This window comes from Sapajus apella, unplaced genomic scaffold (assembly GCF_009761245.1).
Source record: "Sapajus apella isolate SASKATOON/1434 unplaced genomic scaffold, GSC_monkey_1.0 scaffold261, whole genome shotgun sequence".
Taxonomy (NCBI): domain Eukaryota; kingdom Metazoa; phylum Chordata; class Mammalia; order Primates; family Cebidae; genus Sapajus; species Sapajus apella.
The window spans coordinates 208,008-227,680 of NW_022437201.1; the positions used below are offsets into that span (position 1 = coordinate 208,008).

General features: G+C 46.3%; 1 protein-coding gene across 3 annotated transcripts in view; it reads left to right on the forward strand.

Moving 5' to 3' along the window:
• The window catches only part of MAGED1 (MAGE family member D1), a 107,236-nt gene extending 97,395 nt beyond the window's left edge, over positions 1-9,841 (forward strand). For 2 of the 3 annotated variants that reach the window (XM_032271902.1, XM_032271903.1), the window contains exons 2-13: positions 2,134-2,214; positions 2,915-3,622; positions 4,271-4,939; positions 5,069-5,132; positions 5,358-5,437; positions 5,606-5,697; positions 5,926-6,005; positions 6,097-6,139; positions 6,393-6,455; positions 7,681-7,795; positions 9,039-9,424; positions 9,633-9,841. In XM_032271902.1, the coding sequence (XP_032127793.1) occupies positions 2,170-2,214; positions 2,915-3,622; positions 4,271-4,939; positions 5,069-5,132; positions 5,358-5,437; positions 5,606-5,697; positions 5,926-6,005; positions 6,097-6,139; positions 6,393-6,455; positions 7,681-7,795; positions 9,039-9,416 (2,337 nt within the window). In that variant the 5' untranslated portion in view covers positions 2,134-2,169 and the 3' untranslated portion in view covers positions 9,417-9,424; positions 9,633-9,841. Of the gene's footprint in view, positions 1-1,418; positions 1,611-2,133; positions 2,215-2,914; positions 3,623-4,270; positions 4,940-5,068; positions 5,133-5,357; positions 5,438-5,605; positions 5,698-5,925; positions 6,006-6,096; positions 6,140-6,392; positions 6,456-7,680; positions 7,796-9,038; positions 9,425-9,632 lie in introns of those variants that run through there. The other variant, XM_032271901.1, reaches the window with a different exon arrangement.
• The last annotated feature ends 9,832 nt before the right edge of the window (positions 9,842-19,673 follow it).

Genomic DNA, 19,673 nt, shown 5'->3' on the forward strand with positions numbered 1-19,673 from the left:
CAGTTTAATTTGAATCACCTCACATCTGTATTTAATTTTCTGCCTTTTTGCGTTTCTCCAGTCATCCTGGAAGCATAGCAGCATGTGTGTCTTGGGTAGGACCCACTTGCTTTGCATTCCACTTTGCACATTTTGAAACCAGGCTCAGAGAATTGAGTGACCTGAGCGAGCTCACACAGCTCGAGACAGACAGGCTGGGCAGTCTGTCCCTGGAATTCTGAAGCCCAGCCCAGTTTCCATAAGACCACAGCTGCCCCAGGCGCTGGCCCTGAAAGGAACCAGGGCTTGCCATGGATCAGAAAACACAGGTTTGATTGTCCTGACTGCTCCAGTGGGCACCAGGAAGGCCTCAGGGACAATGTGATTGTGTCTCTGATAAAGAGGCCTGATGTTCTGAGCACAGAGTGGACCCCAAGGAGCAATTCCCACACCTGGATGGACCCACATAGGGCAGGGGGGAGGGTGGGGGCCTCTGCTTGTGTCCTGAATGCAGAGCATGAGCTCGGGCCTCCTAGAACACAAACTTTGCTTGTTTGGGACAAATGGGGTGCGGTGGTCTGTTGATCAAATGGAGGAGGGAGGGGTACCCTCAGTCCCCAGGCCGGCACGAGCAGAACGTGGGCTTTGGAGTCAGGAAGACCCAGGCCCAAATTTTGCATTTTGTTTCCTGGCTCTGTGGCATTGTCTAGTTCATTCAATATATCTGTGCCTCAGCCTCCTGATCTGTAAAATAGGGGTGCTGACATCCACCTCCCAGGGCTGCTGTGACAGGACGACAAGCCCCCAGCACAAATCCTGCTGTGATACACAAGCTGTGCCCTTCCCTCCTTTCCTCTCCCAACACACACAAAATGAGTCCATCACCGGAGCTGCAGAAAGAACAGGGAAGAAACTAACGTTCTTTCTGCGTCTGGGAGCTTGTGGGGGCGAGCAGGGGGTGCGGGAGAAATCATGGAGTCACGTGGCAGCCACAGACTTACTACTACTACTATGTTACCTCCAATAGGGTATTCTCTCAGGCCATTCCATTTCCTCAACCGAGGTCTAACACTTGTTGCAGTTAGAGACCCCACACCGAGACCTAAGCGTGCTGGGCAAGGGGGTGGAGATGCAAGCCGACCTGACAGGAGGGGCCTTGAGCAGGGGAGGGACCGAATAGAGAGACGCATTGCGGAAAAGGTAGGGGGCCCTTGTGTGGGGCAAGGGGTGGGACCAAGAGGCACAGCGCATCTGTCGGGGGGAGGGGGCGTAGAGGAAGGGGAGGTACTGTTGTATAGTGTCGACCTGGTTGGTGGTGGGGTGGTGTGTTGGCAGAGGGGGCGGGGCCGCCTTCCAGCGCACATGCGCGTCATGGTCTCCAGGACGAAGCTTTTGTTGCGAAAGCAGGCGGGACTGACTGTGGCAGTTCGGTGTTTGCGCATGCGCCTAACGTCCTGAGGCGGTGGGTGGTATATTAGGCGAAGAGGCGGGGTCGTCCAAGCTGCCGCGCTGGCATTTTCTCCTGGACGAGGAGAGAGTGCGGCTGCTGAGAGCCGAGCCCAGCTATCCTGAACCTCTGAGTCGTGAAGAAGGGAGGCAGCGAGGGGTTTGGGGCTGGGGCCTGAGGCAAGGTGAGAATTAGCCCCCAGACAGGGCATCTGCCCCCTGGTGCGGGCCCCCATTTTTTTTTAACCCGATTCCTTCACCCTTGATTCTGATTCCCCTTCCATCCCCCGAACCCCAATTCACATGCCCCTCCCGGTCCTTCCTGATTCAAAACCCCTGTCCGATCCCTCCCAGATTTGAAACCCTCAGATTCCTTGACCTCGATCTGTACTGTTAGGTGATTCCTCCGGACTCAAAACCTCCATGCAACTTCCCAAATGCGAATCCCAATCCAACCGCCCGGCCCCCCGCCCCCCGCGAATTCAAAACTCATCTGCTTCCCGAACCCCGATTTGAAGCTTTGCCCTGTCAGTAGCTTCTCGGGGTTTAAAACCTCCATCTGGACGCCCATTCACTTTTCCCGCTCCGATCCATTCCTCCTCACATTCACCTTATCCGGCCGGACAATCAGACCACAGTCGCCCCCCCTCCCAATTAGGTCCTTCGTATTTGCCCTCTGTAATGTAACGCCCTGCCCCTCTCCCACAGCCCCCAGGCTCCGCTCTTGCCAGAGAGACAGGAGCCATGGCTCAGAAAATGGACCGTGGTGCGGGCCTCCTCGGCTTCCAGGTGAGATCTCCGCTCCCCACCCCACCATTTCCCCAGCCGACAGTCACCCCTCCCCGCGGGCCTCTTTGATCTCGCAAATGCCGGGATCCGGTTTGGCCCTCTTTAGTGACTAGACTCTGTGATCTTTTCGAATTCTCATCGTTTACCGAAGGGGGGAGGGGCGTCTCTTTTCAGCCATCAGTCCCTGCTCAGAGAGAGGGGAGACCCTGTTAGTAGTTAGGGCAATCTGCCCAGAGAATGCGGGGTGGGTAAGGAACCATTTTTTTTTTTCCACAGTCCTGACGCTTGTTGAGCAGTCTGTCACCCCCTCCCCCAGCCTCCTGCCTCCACCCTCCCTCCCTCTGCATTCCCCACTCTGTGCGACCCCCCTTATTCTCAACCCCGCGATCCGCCTCCCCTCTTGAGCTGCTACTGCACGCCTCTTTACAGCGTCCCCTGCTCCGTTCGTGCCCACTCTCAGCACACAGCCCCACCCCTCATTTTGCCCCTGCTCTGCTCCACCCCTGCCACATGTTTTGCACCTGCCCCGCCCCCCTTAGCCCCTCACGGTCCCCCTAGATCTCTGCCTCAGCCCTCCTGTTTTTGCACCCACCGCTGGCCTGCAGCTCCCCTGCTGCGCTGCCACCCGGGCTCCCTATTCCCACCCCACCTCCTGCCTCAGAGGCCCAGAGATTTAATTTCTTCCCCCCTGTGTTTGCAGGCTGAGGCCTCCGTAGAAGACAGCGCCTTGCTTATGCAGACCTTGATGGAGGCCATCCAGATCTCAGAGGCTCCACCTACTAACCAGGCCACCGCAGCTGCTAGTCCCCAGAGTTCACAGCCCCCAACTGCCAATGAGATGGCTGACATTCAGGTTTCAGCAGCCGCAGCTAGGCCTAAGTCAGCCCTTAACGTCCAGAATGCCACCACAAAAGGCCCAAATGGTGTCTATGATTTCTCTCAGGCTCATAATGCTAAGGAGGTGCCCAACACGCAGCCCAAGGCAGCCTTTAAGTCCCAAAATGCCACCCCAAAGGGCCCAAATGCTGTCTATGATTTTTCCCAGGCAGCAACCACTGGTGAGTTGGCTGCTACCAAGTCTGAGATGGCTTTTAAGGCCCAGAATGCCACTACTAAAGTGGGCCCAACCGCCACCTACAATTTCTCTCAGTCTCTCAATGCCAATGACATGGCCAACAACAGGCCTAAGACCCCCTTCAAGGCTTGGAATGATACCACTAAGGCCCCAACAGCTGATACCCAGACCCAGAATGTAAATCAGGCCAAAATGGCCACTTCCCACGCTGACATAGAGACCGATCCAGTTATCTCTGAACCTGACGGTGCGACTGCACAGACATCAGCAGATGGTTCCCAGGCTCAGAATCTGGAGTCTCGGACAATAATTCGGGGCAAGAGGACCCGCAAGGTGAGATCCCTGCTAGCTTCACTTTGCTTTGGGGCTGTCTCCTTTTCTTCTCTGAGGGTATTCATTTGTTCTGAACGAAACAATGTATGTAACTGTATTCAGCTAAGCTGTAGGGCATTTGAAGAGAATGCTTATTCCTGTCCTCCAGGTGTTCACAAACTGATCAGAGATAGTATACGGACACAAATAATATGTACAACCTGTATGTAATTCAATTTACATTTTGTTAGTATCCACCATGTGTTAAGCATTGAGCTAAGCACATTCACACAGGTTGTCTCATTAAATCTTAAAGGCACCTCCTACCAGCTCGGGATCATAGTCCCAATTTTACAGAGAAGGAAACTTAAGTGCCAAGAGGTGAAGTGACTTGAGTGATTTGTTCAGGGTGGTACAGGCAGAGCCAGTGGTGGACATAGGAAGAGGAGAAGCCTCAGGCCCCATCTTTGGGTTGCTCCTGGCCTGGTTCGGAGATGAAACTCCTGCCTGGAAGACAGTGAAAGACAAGCCCAGGACTCAGGGTGACCAATGGCTAGTGGGTCAGGCTGTCACTACAGGTGAGGGTTTAGAGGGCTTTCCTGGAATAGATAAGGTAAGGACAGAGAACCCACTGGTGATTCTGAACTTTTCTTCTCTCTGATGGTGCAGATTAATAACTTGAATGTTGAAGAGAACAACAGTGGGGATCAGAGGTGGGCTCCACTGGCTGCAGGGACCTGGAGGTCTGCACCAGTTCCAGTGACCACTCAGAACCCACCTGGCGCACCCCCCAATGTGCTCTGGCAGACCCCATTGGCTTGGCAGAACCCCTCAGGCTGGCAAAACCAGACAGCCAGGCAGACCCCACCAGCACGTCAGAGCCCCCCAGCTAGGCAGACCCCACCAGCCTGGCAGAACCCAGTTGCTTGGCAGAACCCAGTGATCTGGCCAAACCCAGTCATCTGGCAGAACCCGGTGATCTGGCCAAACCCCATTGTCTGGCCCGGCCCTGTTGTCTGGCCGAATCCACTGGCCTGGCAGAATCCACCTGGATGGCAGACCCCACCTGGATGGCAGACCCCACCTGGCTGGCAGGGCCCTCCAGACTGGCAAGGTCCTCCTGACTGGCCACTACCACCTGACTGGCCACTGCCACCCGATTGGCCACTTCCCACTGACTGGCCGCTGCCACCTGACTGGATCCCTGCTGACTGGCCGATTCCACCTGACTGGCAGAACCTGCGCCCCTCACCTAACCTGCGCCCTTCCCCCAACTCGCGTGCCTCACAGAACCCGGGTGCTGCACAACCCCGAGATGTGGCCCTTCTTCAGGAAAGAGTAAGAGCTGTAACTCCCCAGTCACTTCTCCCCTCTCTTGCTCTTTTCTTTGTTATCCTCTTGTCTATAATTCAACCAGTTTTTTTGTAAGGACCTTATAAGTTTAATGATTTCCTTTTTCCCTCCCAGGCAAATAAGTTGGTCAAGTACTTGATGCTTAAGGACTACACAAAGGTGCCCATCAAGCGCTCGGGTAGGCATCCAGTGTCCCCTCCCTGAGCTCTGCCCTTCCCTTCACCCCATGCTCTATGGGCATTCTTCTGCTTGTATGACCCTTCCCTTTCTATCCCGTCCTTTCCGTGGTTGGCTCTTTCCACCCTTGAGGACCTTGGCTATGCTACCCCCAGCAGGGTTGGCAAAGGGACTCCTGCTCTGTGGCCCCCACTCAGCTCAGATGGCTCCCTCTTCTCTCCTACAGAAATGCTGAGAGATATCATCCGTGAATACACTGATGTTTATCCAGAAATCATTGAACGTGCATGCTTTGTCCTAGAGAAGGTGAGAAGGCAGCCCTGGGGGACAAGAATAATGGGGAAAGCCTTGATTTCAAAGATTCATGGGGTTCCTACTGGGAGTTTAGGGCAAGTCTCAGGGAGGGGAGTGTCGGCCTATGGGTAGCTTATGCTAGATGTTGTAATTTCATAGTCTGTTTTCTTGCTCCCATAGAAATTTGGGATTCAGCTGAAAGAAATTGACAAGGAAGAGCACCTGTATATTCTCATCAGTACCCCCGAGTCCCTGGCTGGCATACTGGGAACGTAAGATGGGAAAGGAGGTGGAACATGGCCTTTCTCAGTGGTGCTTTTTTTCCGGGAGTTTCACGTAGGTCAGGGTCCAGGGTTAAGGGTCACATAGCAGGTCATGGGCAGAACTGGGGTATAATTCTCCCCTACCTGAGGGTTATTGTGGGGGGCTAGATGGGCAAGCTGGTTGGTGTCTCTCATGCAAATGGCTGCTGAAAATATATTCTTTTTGTATTCCTGTAGGACCAAAGACACACCCAAGCTCGGTCTCCTCTTGGTGATTCTGGGTGTCATCTTCATGAATGGCAACCGTGCCAGTGAGGGTGAGTGGCTGGACCTGCAGCTGGGGGTCGGACACAGCCTGATTTCCATGCTCATTTTCCGTCCCTTGTCTCCCCTTGCCTCCCATTGCAGCTGTCCTCTGGGAGGCACTACGCAAGATGGGACTGCGTCCTGGGTATGATTGGGCTCTCTCATCTCTTGACTGTTTCTACCATCCTTTGGCAACAGAGGATGGTCCCAGGAATGCATTAACCTGGGAGTCTGGGGACTTTGGTTTGGGGATATTCAGAGCCCAAGGATGTGACCTGGGTGGGTGGGGAAACAGTTCTGAACTCTCTGCCTGTTTTCTCATCTCTGACCTCTGTTCTGGAAAGCTCCTTGGGAACAGTCATAGCCTCTGATTATAGGTTTCCTTTTTTTACCTTCAGGGTGAGACATCCCCTACTTGGAGATCTAAGGAAACTTCTCACCTACGAGTTTGTAAAGCAGAAGTAAGTGATGCCTAAAGGGCTTTTCCTGCTCCTTATCATTCTGCCTCTGTTCTGGTCAGCCTTAGAAAGCCCTTTCTGGCTGGGCATAGTGGCTCATGCCTGTAATCCCAGCACTTTGGGAGGCTTAGGTGGGCAGATTGTTTGAGCCAGGAGTTCAAGACCAGCCTAGGCAACATAACGCAATCCCATCTCTACAAAAAATACAAAAATTAGCCAGGTGTGGTGACATGCACCTGTAGTCCCAGACACTTGGGAAGCTGAAGTGGGGGAGAATCATGTAAGCCCAGGAAATTGAGGCTGCATTGAGCCATGATTGTGCCACTGCACTCCAACCTGGGCAACAGAGTGAGACCCTGTCTCAAGAAAAGGAAAGCCCTTCTCAAGCTCATTTCTTACGCTATACCTGTGCATATGTGTTTCTGTGTGTACAGAAACACATATGTCCTCAGAAGTATTTATTGCATATACTCTTCATGGTTGAATTATTATTATTATTTTTTTTTGAGACTGAGTCTCGCTCTATCGCCCAGGCTGGAATGCAGTGGCGCAATCTCAGCTCTCTTGAACCTCCGCCTCCCAGGTTCAAGCGATTCTGGTGCCTCAGGCCCCCAAGTAGCTGGGACCACAGCCCTGTGCCACAGTACTCGGGTGTTTTTATATTTTTCGTAGAGACAGGGTTTCACCATGTTGGCCAGTCTGGTCTCAAACTCCTGACCTCAAGTGATCTACCCATCTCGGCCTGCCAAAGTGCTGGGATTACAGGCATGAGCCACCACACCCAGCCAGAATTTTTCTAATTTTTCTATATTTCTAAGTAGTTATCTTGCAAGTGAAGCTCATCCACCATCCTCAAAGTAGGCATTCCCAAGGCTGGGCCAGGCTGATGCCTTTGCACTGCATTGTAATCATTTCAGTGGACCTCTGTGGCTCACTGACAAGATTACAAGAATCTGGAGCTAATGCTGAGGCAGAAGTTGTGAAATGAAATGTCCTTTATGTGACCCTACACAAGCCTCGCCTGCAGCTCTAAGTGAGTGCTTAGTGTACTACTGCAGGAATTCAAGGCTTGATGATTAAGGGGTAAATATCCTGATGGTGTTCAGGAATGAGCCTGAGGGGCAGTTGCTATCTGAAATCTGATGTTAAAAAATGTAGGATTATTTTTCATTAGTGGACTACCATTCTGTCTGTGTAGGTAGACACAAAGACTGTTTTGCTCTTTCAGATACCTAGACTACAGACGAGTGCCCAACAGCAACCCTCCTGAGTATGAGTTCCTCTGGGGCCTCCGTTCCTACCATGAGACTAGCAAGATGAAAGTGCTGAGATTCATTGCAGAGGTAACGGAGGAACTGTTCCCGCATTGATAGGTCAAGGGATGAAGTATTGCTGGCTGGGGAAGGCCCAGGGCAGGGATGAGATCCTAGGTATGGCACGTGGTAGGTGCCACATTGCTGGTGGTATTTGTTGTTGCTGTTACGTAAACTTAACATGTATTAGGTGCTAAAATATGTTAATATATTAGCTAATACAATTATGAGTTTGGGTTTTTTTTCCTAGGTTTTTAAAGTATTTCTACTTTTTCCCAACTTTACTAAAGTACAATTGACAAAAAATGGTATATATTTATGGTGTACAATGTGATTTTTAAGTATTTTGTTTTTTCATTCATTTATTTTTATTTTTCCCCAAGATGGAGTTTTGCTGTGTTGCCCAGCCTAGAGTGAAGTGGTGTGATCTTGGCTCTATGCAACCTCCGCCTCCTGGGTTTGAGTGATTCTTGTGCCTCAGCCTCCCAAGTATCTGGGATTACAGGTGCATGCCATCACCATGCCCAGCTAATTTTAAATTTTTTCTTAGTAGAGACAGGGTTTTGCCATGTTGTCTGGGCTGCTCTCGAGCTCCTGACCTCAAGTGATCTGCCTGCCTCAGCCTCCTGAAGTGTTGGGATTACAGGCGTGAGCCACTGCACCCAGCCCATTCATTTTTTAATTGACTAATCAAAAGTATATATATTTATAGGGTACAGTATGATGTTTTCATAATACATGTACATTGTGGAATGATTACATCAAGCTAGTTAACTCTCCATTGCCTCATTTACTTGACTTTTTTTGTGATGAGAACATGTAAGATGTACTCTCTTAGCAATTTTAAATGTACAACACATTATTATTAACTATAGTCATCATGCTATACGGTAAATCTCCAGAACATATTCTTCCTATCTAACTGAAACTTTGTACCTTTTAACCAATATCTCCTCATCCTTCCTGACCCAAGGCCCTGGAAATTACCATTCTACTCTCTGCTTCTATGAGTTAGACCTTTCTGGATTCCATGTATAAGTGAGATCATCCAGTATTTGTCTTTCTGTGACTGGCTTATTTCACTTAGCATAATGTCATCCAGCATCATCCATGTTATTGCAAATGGCAGGATTTCCTTCTTTTTAAAGGCTGAATAAGTATTCCATTGTGTGTGTGTATCACATTTCCTTTATCCATTGATGGACACGTAGGTTGATTCTATACCTCGGCTATTGTAAATAGATTTTGTTCTGTTTTCTATTCCTCATCTCAGGTTCAGAAAAGAGACCCTCGTGACTGGACTGCACAGTTCATGGAGGCTGCAGATGAGGCCTTAGATGCTCTGGATGCTGCTGCAGCTGAGGCCGAAGCCCGGGCTGAAGCAAGAACCCGCATGGGAATTGGAGATGAGGCTGTGTCTGGGCCCTGGAGCTGGGATGACATTGAGTTTGAGCTGCTGACCTGGGATGAGGAAGGAGATTTTGGAGATCCCTGGTCCAGAATTCCATTTACCTTCTGGGCCAGATACCACCAGAATGCCCGCTCCAGATTTCCTCAGACCTTTGCCGGTCCCATTATTGGTCCTGGTGGTACAGCCAGTGCCAACTTTGCTGCCAACTTTGGTGCCATTGGTTTCTTCTGGGTTGAGTGAGATGCTGGGTAGGTACATCAGTTTGGATTGGGCAGTTAAGGTCTCTGGGGGACAGGGGGTCCATGGGATTGTATTTATGTGTATGAGCTAGGAGTCTTAGGAAACTCATTGTGGGGAGATGAGGAAAGTATGGGGCAGCACTCTTTGGTATGTATATTTCTTATTATTTGATATATATCATTGATTTTTTTTACTTTTTCTTTCTTATGTTCACAGATATTGCTATCAATCGCAATAGTGTTTCCCCTGAGTGAGGCTGAATCCTCGGATTCCTTCTAAACACAGCTATCTAGAGAGCCACATCCTAGTGACTGAAAGTGGCATGCAAGATAAATTTATTTGCTGTTCCTTGTCTATTGCTTTTTTTCCCCTTGTGTGCTGTCAAGTTTTGGTATCAGAAATAAACATTGAAATTGCAAAGTGAATTAGATGTGCCCGCTGCTTCTTTTTTTTCCCTACATTTGGGGAGCGAGCAACATGTAGGAGAGACAGGACCTTAGCTCTAGTTTGAAGGGTAGATGAGCTTTCAGCAGGTGGAAATGTGGATAGATCCAGCTGATGGATTGGGATACAAAGGCAGGATTAATGAACACAATGAGACCCAAGAACTAGTATAGTTTATTCAATAAATATGACTTCAGGGCTGGACGCGGTGGCTCAAGCCTGTAATCCCAGCACTTTGGGAGGCAGAGGCGGGTGGATCACGAGGTCAAGAGATCGAGACCATCCTGGTCAACATGGTGAAACCCCGTCTCTACTAAAAATACAAAAAATTAGCTGGGCATGGTGGTGCGTGCCTGTAATCCCAGCTACTCAGGAGGCTGAGGCAGGAGAATTGCCTGAACCCAGGAGGCGGAGGTTGCGGTGAGCCGAGATCGCGCCATTGCACTCCAGCCTGGGTAACATGAGTGAAACTCCGTCTCAAAAAAAAAAAAAATATATATATATGACTTCAGTGACTCTCATGTGATAGATATGCTGCTAGGTGTCCCGGAGTGCACTGCGAGAAGTGTAATAGTGAGAGAGGGTATAGGTGCTCAGACAGTTGCATTTAAGAACACAGAGGAGACAGAACTCCAGGTGATGAGAAGGTCCAGAGAGTAGGTAGTTGAAAGGTCAGAAGGTGACTATTCTGGAGATAAGGGGTACCTGGCCTGTGATTCCAGGGTGGTGTTTATACAACCCATGTGGAAAGTGAAATAACTCCAGGAGAGTGGCAGGAGTAGAAACAGAGAACACCATGGTTAGATGCCAGAGTCTCCTCTGTGAGAAGGAAGATATACCCCTAGCCACATTGCTCATGAAGGGATGGGCTCCCAGGTACCCCTCCCCATTTCTGGAAATGCTGCCCAGGAGCCTGTCCTCTAGGAGGCCCTCACGATCTCCCGCCCACACAGGACCAGGGCCGCATCATAGAGACAGAGTCTTATGGACAGTGAAGGAGGCCTTACAATGGCTTCTTCTCTCCTGCAGGGAGAAAGAGAAGCCTTTGTTACTTCAAGAACAAGAAGTACAGAGTAAGACAAAGCTCCATGCAGAGCTAGGCAGCCTTTGACTATGACTGTGAGCAGGAACTTGGCTTGAGCTGCCGAGGTCTATGCTGGAAGCAAGGCCCTCACTGAAGACAAAATTAGGCCTAGGCCATAACTTCCTTAGGTGCTTGGTGGTATCCGGACATGTGGACAAGGGTGGAGACAGGAGCTTCTGGGGCAGAAAAAAGAGCAAAGGCAATTTGTCCACCTGGGAAGGGTTTCGTAGTAGGTAGGGATGGTGTCCACTGCTTCCTCAGGTTCCCGGGTGATGTCCACATTCTGAAGAGAGAGCGCGGGATTAACAGGAAGGAGACAGCAGGGTAGGGTCCCAGCCCCTCCCCTGCCTCTTGTCCTCACTGCCAGGCTCCCCTCTTTCAGCCAGGCCTGGATCCTGACCCCCAGGTAGGCTTTGGGGAAATTTCAGCCTGAGGACTTTTTGGCAGGAACTGCCCAGCCCTCCATCTCCATGTGCCTGAGGGCTGGGCTGTGGTTCCTGCATTTCTGGGTGCTGGTTGCTCTGCCTGTTGGTGCAAAACACCCAGGCTCGGTGGGTTGGGCAGCCTTTCTGTGGAGAAGGTGCTTTCACCATGTGCTGTGTCCACAGCCAGCTTGGGCAACGGCATCCTCCACCTACCTCAGGCTTCTCCCGGTGTGTGTTCACGGCCTCCACATTCAGGTAGATGGACTCCACCTTGCAGCCTTGGAAAAGAATAATCCATCTGTGCATAAGCCCCCGAGGTAGGCACAGGTCTCCCCTCAGGTATCACCTCCCCCTATCACCACCCACACCCCCAGCTTCATACTGTGTACACATTGTCACTCTCCTGTAGGGAGGGGAATTTAGACAGCTGTGTGATGTGTGGGGAAGACACCAGGCCTAGGAAGCAGCCAACAGGGCATCCTGTCACCTCTGCCCCTAACAGTCTTAGTTCTCTGCACTTCAGTTGCACATTTGTAAATGGGGACGGAGGTGAGAGATGAAGTCTATGGCTGCCCAGAGCTCTTGTGGTCCGCAAGAGAGCAATCTCATCTACATAATATTGATGTAGCTCTGCAGATCTTCCAAGCTGTGTTAGGTGCTGAAGAGTCCTGGGACCATTGCCTTGGACAATCAGTGCCAGGCGAAGTTTACCTGGAGGACAATGTGGTTGTGGCAACACCAGGAGTGTGGAAGGTCACAAGGGAGTTCTAGGGAACCTGAAGACGGAGGAGGGTACATCTTTGGGGTTTGGGGCCGACGGGGAAGGCCTAATGTGGAAGCTCCCGTAGCTTCATCTCTGTGGACTGCACCTTACTCCAGCCTTCAGTAGGCCATTCAGCCCTGTTCATGCCTCAGAATAGGTTTAATTCTGTCCCTTCCCTGCTCCTGAAATTCTTGTGCAAGTTGCAGTATTAGCAAAATCAGGACAAAATCTTTAGATTTAGATTAGACAGCAATATTATATTAATGTTAGTGGCCTTATTTTGATTATACTACCTTTCTTATAAGAGAGTATCTTTGTAATTTAGTCTCCAAATATTTATGAAAGTGCATATGCATGTGCACAGGCATAGAGAGAGTGAGAGAGAAGGATGGAGAGAGAAAAGACAGGGAGGGTAAAACGTGGAAAAATGATAACACAATAATCTAGGTTAAGTGTACACAGGAAATTTTTTTATTAGTTTTGCAAAATTTTCTGTAAATCTTCAATTACATCAGAATAAAAATTTAAATGTAAAAAGTATTATTATTATTATTATTATTTTTTTTTTTTTGGACGGAGTTTTGCTCTTGTTACCCAGGCTGGAGTGCAATGGCGCGATCTCGGCTCACCGCAACCTCCACCTCCTGGGTTCAGGCAATTCTCCTGCCTCAGCCTCCCGAGTAGCTGGGACTACAGGCACGCGCCACCATGCCCAGCTAATTTTTTTGTATTTTTAGTAGAGACGGGGTTTCACCATGTTGACCAGGATGGTCTCGATCTCTTGACCTTGTGATCCACCCGCCTCGGCCTCCCAAAGTGCTGGGATTACAGGCTTGAGCCACCGCGCCCGGCCAGTATTATTGTTTTAACAGATATTCACTGAGGTTCAACTGGCTGGCACCTACTACACACACTTCTTGACATTGCACCCTTCAAGAAAAGGTCACTGTGTAACATGATGCCATTGTTCTTCATACAAACAAAAGTGCATTTCCAAAGCAAGAAAATCAAAAGTCTCATAAGTCATTGCATGCAGATCCAAATCCAAAAAGATAATGGTTCATCCTAATTTAGCAGGGATTTTGAATAAGGACATTTGGGAAAATATCTAAAAAAAGAGGTCTAGGGAAGTGGTATATGGACTTCTTGGGATTGATCCAGAGCATAAAACTTAGCGTTAAATGTGAATTCTCATCAATAAACTCTCAGTAATCAGGTGAGCAGTATGACCTACTCATTGGAGGTCAAAAAGACTGTTTTCTCAGCTATCCCTGCACTTGCTCGATGGGCACTTGTACAAAGTGATCATGGTGGCATGAATAGAGCCTATGTATGGATTCAGCAAAACACTCACAAAGGCTGATATGACTACCCCTACTGATGAGTGCCCAACTTTCGAACACTATCCTGAATTTCTGATATTTACCAATCCAAAGAGGACCAGCCCAGTACTTGGCAGTAAATTAATTACATTGGGCCCATTACACTATGGAGGGGTATGTTGGCTTTATAATTTGTTGGCAATAAGTGAATATTCTAGGTATGGATTTGCCTTCCCTACACACAATATTTCTGTCATACCACCACCTGTGATCCTATAGACTGCCTCATTCACTGTTGTGAAATTTCAGTGTGGAATGACAAAAAAAAAAAATATGTGTACATGCTAGCCAAATGAACTGCGGTGAATATTAGTCTTGTTGGTATCCTGGTGGTGCCCAGTTTCCTTTTAGGATAGTACAGTTTCCAATTGTAGTAAAGAGAATTTTAGGATGGCCCGCAAGATCCCCACCCTCTGATGTACATAGACTTTTTGGCAGTTACTTAGTAAAACACTAATCTAGATGCTGTTGTGAAAGGATTTTGCACATGTAATTAACATCCAAAATCAGCTGACCTTAAAATTAGGTGGACCTGACCTATTCAAGTAAGATTTTAGAGGGTACTACACTCATCTTGGCAAGAGAGATTTGAAGATTGAGAGGGATTTATGCGTGGAAATTCTCCATTCCTGGATTTGAAGATGGAGATGCTACATGGCAAAGAATATGAGTGGCCTTTATGAATTTAATGAGGCCTGAAGCTGATAGCCAGCAAAGAAATGAGGACCTCAGACCTATAGCTGCAAGTATAGGAATTCTGCCAATAATCTGAATGAGACTGGAAGGCTCCAGAAAGAAATGCAGCCCTGCTAACACCTTGATTTCCATCTTGCCTGAACAGAGAACCTAGCCACGCCATGCCACGTCTTCCGACCTATAATAACTTGGAGATAATAAATGGATGTTGTTTTAGCCACTCAGTCTGTGGTTGTTTGCTACGCATTAATAGAAAGCCAATATGTAGTCTCTGTGGAATGACATGTCTAGTTGTTTTCCTCCCTCTATTGACAAGGAGCAAATCAGATTATTCCTCTTTGTTCCAATATTGCCAAGGGACAGGCACGCAACCTATTCTTAGTCAATTACATGCCCTCTCCTTGGACTTTGAAACTTAAGTGATTAACACAAGAGTGAAAAAAAGGCTTATGTGATTTTTATCCCCAGAGCAGCATCCTTATCAGACTATTACTGTCTGTGTTTCATGCTCCTATCCAGGTCTCAAGTTACTTTCTCCAGTCTCCTTCAAGTTCTGTGAGCCTCTGATATCTGTCTAACAAAATCCATTTTATTTACATTAGTAAGAAAAAATTCTTATTGATTGTGACCAATCATGTAGTGAGGCCAGTTTGCACCAGCTTGAGACAGTGTATTGTATGCACTTCGTCCGACTTTTGCCTTCAGTGAAATTGGCCATGGGGGCATTATTAACTCTGTGAAAAATGGCAGACTACCAATCGGGAATTTTTTAAATCAGAGAACCAGTTATTAACCATTTACCAGCACATCACTGCTTGCAAACAAAATCTTAAGTAATGGAATACGTAAATGATTACAAAAGGGCTGGACATCTGAGCTCTAGGAGGGCAAAGGCAGCAGGGTATTGTGGAAAGAACTTGTATTTCGCCATCAGAGAATCCTGGATTCGAATCCCACATTTCTTCAGTGGTGTGACTTTGAGCAACTATCTTCGCCTCTCTGAGTCTTAGTTTACTCATCTATGAAAGTAGGCGAGGAAATACACTATTTGGCAAAAACTAAATTTTCATGCACTCCCCTACATTTCCCAGCCAACTTTCTTGATGTGTTGGGGTCATATGACTGTTTCTGGCCAGTGTACAGAAGTGATAGAAGTGATATGTGCACTTCCAGGACTAGATACCTAAAAGCCCAAATATCTTCAAAATAATGTGTGCCCAGTAGAGTCCTGGGGTAGGTACCCTGAATGGTTGGTTGGATATAGTGGAGGTGAGACTGGTGGAGGCAAGACTGGTGCAATAGGGTGATAGGAAAGACTGGTGCAATAGGGTGATAGGCAAGAACTGGGATGGCCTCTGAACCTGGAGCCCGGCCTCAATCTTCCCTGTCTTTAACAGAGCACTATGCTGCAAAAGGGCTCACATGTGGCCGTTGATTTTAATAAGTTTGATTTGGTGTGGAGAGGGGCAGGGGAATGATGTAGACAGACTGGACTGGAGGGCCCAGAGAGGACCAGAAGAACAAGTGTAGGCTGAGGCCAGATTGAAGAAAAGCCTCAAAAACAATCTTGGGCAGGTTCCACTTTGTCTTGGGGCATTAGTCAGCCATGTACATAATGTGAATTTTTTTCGTTGACTACTTTTAGTATCCATTGATTATTCTTCTCCCATTTAATTATTACCATGTTTATTGTGCAAAGATAACTTTCTATTTCTATCATTCTTTATTTTCCAGCTTTGTTGAGGTACAATTGACAAACATTGTATATATATACAGAGGACAATATGTTGTTTTGTTTCGTTTTTGAAATAGTATTTTGCTCTGTCACCCAGGCTGGAGTGCAGCGGCGCGATCACAGCTTACTGCAGCCTCAACCTCCCAAGCTCGAGCGATATACCTCATATAAACAGAATTACATGATATACCTCATAAACAGAATTATATAGTATTTGTCTTTCTGTAACTGGTTTATTTTAGTTAGCATAATGTCTTCAAGGTTCATTCATGTTGTAGCATGTGGCTAATAAAAGTCCATTGTTTTTCAAATCCGAATAATAATCACATTTTGTTTATCCATTCATCTGTCAATAGACATTTGGAATGCTTTCACCTGTTAGCTATTGTGAATAGTGTTGCTATGAACATGGATGTGCATATATGTCTTTAAGACCCCGATTTCAATTCTTTTGGGTATATACCCGGACGCGGAAATACTGAAACATATGGTAGTTCTATTTTTAAGTTTTTGGGGAGCCACCATACTATTTTCCATAGTAGCTGCACCATTTTACACTCCTGCCAGCAGTGCACAAGAGTTCCAATTTCTCTGCATCCCCAGTGACACTTATTTTCTCTTTTGATAGCAGCCATCATAATTGTTGTGAGGTGATATCTAATTGTGGTTTTGATTTGCATTTGTCTGATAATCAGCAATGTGTAGCATCTTTCAATATGTTTGCTGACCATTTGCATATCATCTTCAGAGAAATGTCTGCTTTTCACCCATTTTACACTTGGGTTACTTGTGTTTTCCTTTTAAGAATAGGGTCTCACTCTGTCACCAAGGCTGGAGTGCAATAGTGCAATCGTAGCTCACTGTAGCCTCTACCTCCTGGGCTCCAGTGATCCTTCCACCTAAGCCTCCTGAACAGGACTACAGGTGAATGCCACCGTGTTTGGCTAATTGATTTTTTTTGTAGAAACATGTTCTCACTATTTTGCCCAGGCTGGTCTTGAACTCCTCACCTCAAGTGATCCTCACACCTCTGCCTACCAAAGTGCTGGGGTTACAGGCATGAACTGCTGTGCCAAGCCAATTATTTGGTTTTAATTGTTGAGCAGCATAATTTTTTATATATTCTGTTTATTAATCCCTTCTTAGGTATATAACTTACAAATACCTTCTCCCATTCTGTATGTTGCCTTTTCACTGTGTTGACTTTGTCCTTTGATACACAAAAGTATTTAAGTTTGATATAGTCCCATTTGTCTATTTTTGCTTTTGGTGTCATAACCAGAAATTCTTTGCCAAATCCAGAGTTATGAAGATTTTCTCCTAGCCTTACTTCTAGGAGTTTAAAATTTTTAAGTCTAACATTTAAATCTTTAAACTATTTTTAATTAATTTTCTGGTGTAAAGGAGGTCCCTTTTACTTTTTTACAGGTGGATGTCCAGTTTTCCCAGCACCATGTGTGGAAGATTGTCCTTTCCCCATTGAGTACTCTTGGCACCCTTGTCAAAGATCATTTAACTACATATATGAGGGTTTATTCCTGTCACTATTCTATTTCATTGGTCTATATGTCTATCTTTATGCCAGTACCACATATATATGTATATACATATACACATATATATGTATATATTATGGTTTTCAGTGTATAAATCTTTTTGCTGCCTTGATTAGGTTTATTCGTAAGTATTTTATTCTTTTTAATTGTTTTGAAAATGGAATTGTTTTCTTAATTTTCTTTTTGAATTGTTCATTGTTACTGTATAAAAATGCAATTTATTTTTGTGTATTGATTTTGTATCCTGCAAGTTTCCTGGATTTTTTAGTACTAACATTTTTTTTTTAATTATACTTTTAAGTTTTGGGGTACATGTGCAGAACGTGCAGGTTTGTTACATAGGTATACATGTGCCATGGTGGTTTGCTGCGTCCACCACTCCATCATTTACATTAGGTATTTCTCCTAATGCTATCCCTCCCCTAGTCCCCCAGCCCCTCTCAGGCTATGGTGTGTGATGTTCCCCTCCCTGTGTCCATGTGTTCTCATTGTTCAACTCCCACTTATGAGTGAGAACATGTGTTTTGTTTTCTGTTCTTGTGTTAGTTTGCTGACAATGTTGGTTTCCAGCTTTATCCATGTCCCTGCAGAGGATGCAAACTCATCCTTTTTTATGGCTGCATAGCATTCCATGGTGTATATGTGCCACATTTACTTTATTCAGTCTATCATTGATGAGCATTTGGATTGTTTCCAAGTTTTTCCTTTTGTGAACAGTGCCACAATAAACATACATGTGCATGTGTCTTTATAATAGAATGATTTGTACTCCTCTGGGCATATACCCAGTAATAGGATTGCTGGGTCAAATGGTATTTCTGCTTCTAGATCCTTGAGGAATCGCCACACTGTCTTCCACAATGGTTGAACTAATTGGCACTCCCACCAACAGTGTAAAAGTGTTCCTATTTCTCCACATCTTCTCCAGCATCTGTTGTCTCTTGACTCTGATGATCACCATTCTAACTGGAGTGAGATGGTATCTCATTGTGGTTTTGATTTGCATTTCTCTAATGACTGTGATGGTGAGCTTTTTTTCATGTTTGTTCACTGCATAAATGTCTCCTTTTGAGAAGTGTCTGTTTATATCCTTCACCCACTTTTTGATGGGGTTGTTTTTTTTTTTTTCTTGTAAATTTGTTAAAGTTCTTTGTAGATTCTGGATATTATTCCTTTGCTGGATGGGTAGATTGCAAAAATTTTCTCCCATTCTGTAGGTTGCCTCTTCACTGTGATGATAGTTTCTTTTGCTATGCAGAAGCTCTGGAGTTTAATTAGATCCCATTTATCTATTTTCGCTTTTGTTGCCATTGCTTTTGGTATTTTAGTCATTAAGTTTTTGCTCGTGCCTATGTCTTGAATGATATTGCTTAGGTTTTCTTCTGGGTTTTTTATGGTTTTACAGCTTACGTTTAGGTCTTTAATGTATCTTGAGTTAATTTTTGTATAAGGTGTAAGGAAAGGATCCAGTTTTAGCTTTCTGCATATGGCTAGCTAGTTTTCCCAACACCATTTATTAAATAGGGAATCTTTCCCATTGCTTGTTTTTGTCAGTTTTGTCAAGGATCAGATGGTTGTAGATGTGTGGCATTATTTCTGAGGCCTGTCTTCTGTTCCATTGGTCTACATATCTGCTTTGGTACCAGTACCATGCTGTTTTGATTACTATAGTCTTGTAGTATAGTTTGAAGTCAGGTAGTGTGATGCCTCCAGCTTTGTTCTTTTTGCTTAGGATTGTCTTGGCTATGCAGGCTCTTTTTAGATTCCATATGAAACTTAAAGTAGTTTTTTTTGCAATTCTGTGAAGAAAATCAGTGGTAGCTTCATGGGGATAATATTGAATGTCTAAATTACTTTGAGCATTATGGCCATTTTCATGATATTGATTCTTCCTAACCATGAGCATGCAATGTTTTTCCATTTGTTTGTGTCCTCTCTTATTTCCTTGAGCAGTGGTTTGTAGTTCTCCTTGAAGAGGTCCTTCTCTTCCCTTGTTAGTTGCATTTCTAGGTATTTTATTCTCTTTGTAGCAGTTGTGAATGGGAGTGCACTCATGATTTGGGTATCTGTTTGTCTGTTATTGGTGTGTAGGAATGCTTGTGATTTTTGCACATTGATTTTGTATCCTGAGACTTTGCTGAAGTTGCTTATCAGCTTAAGGAGATTTTGGGC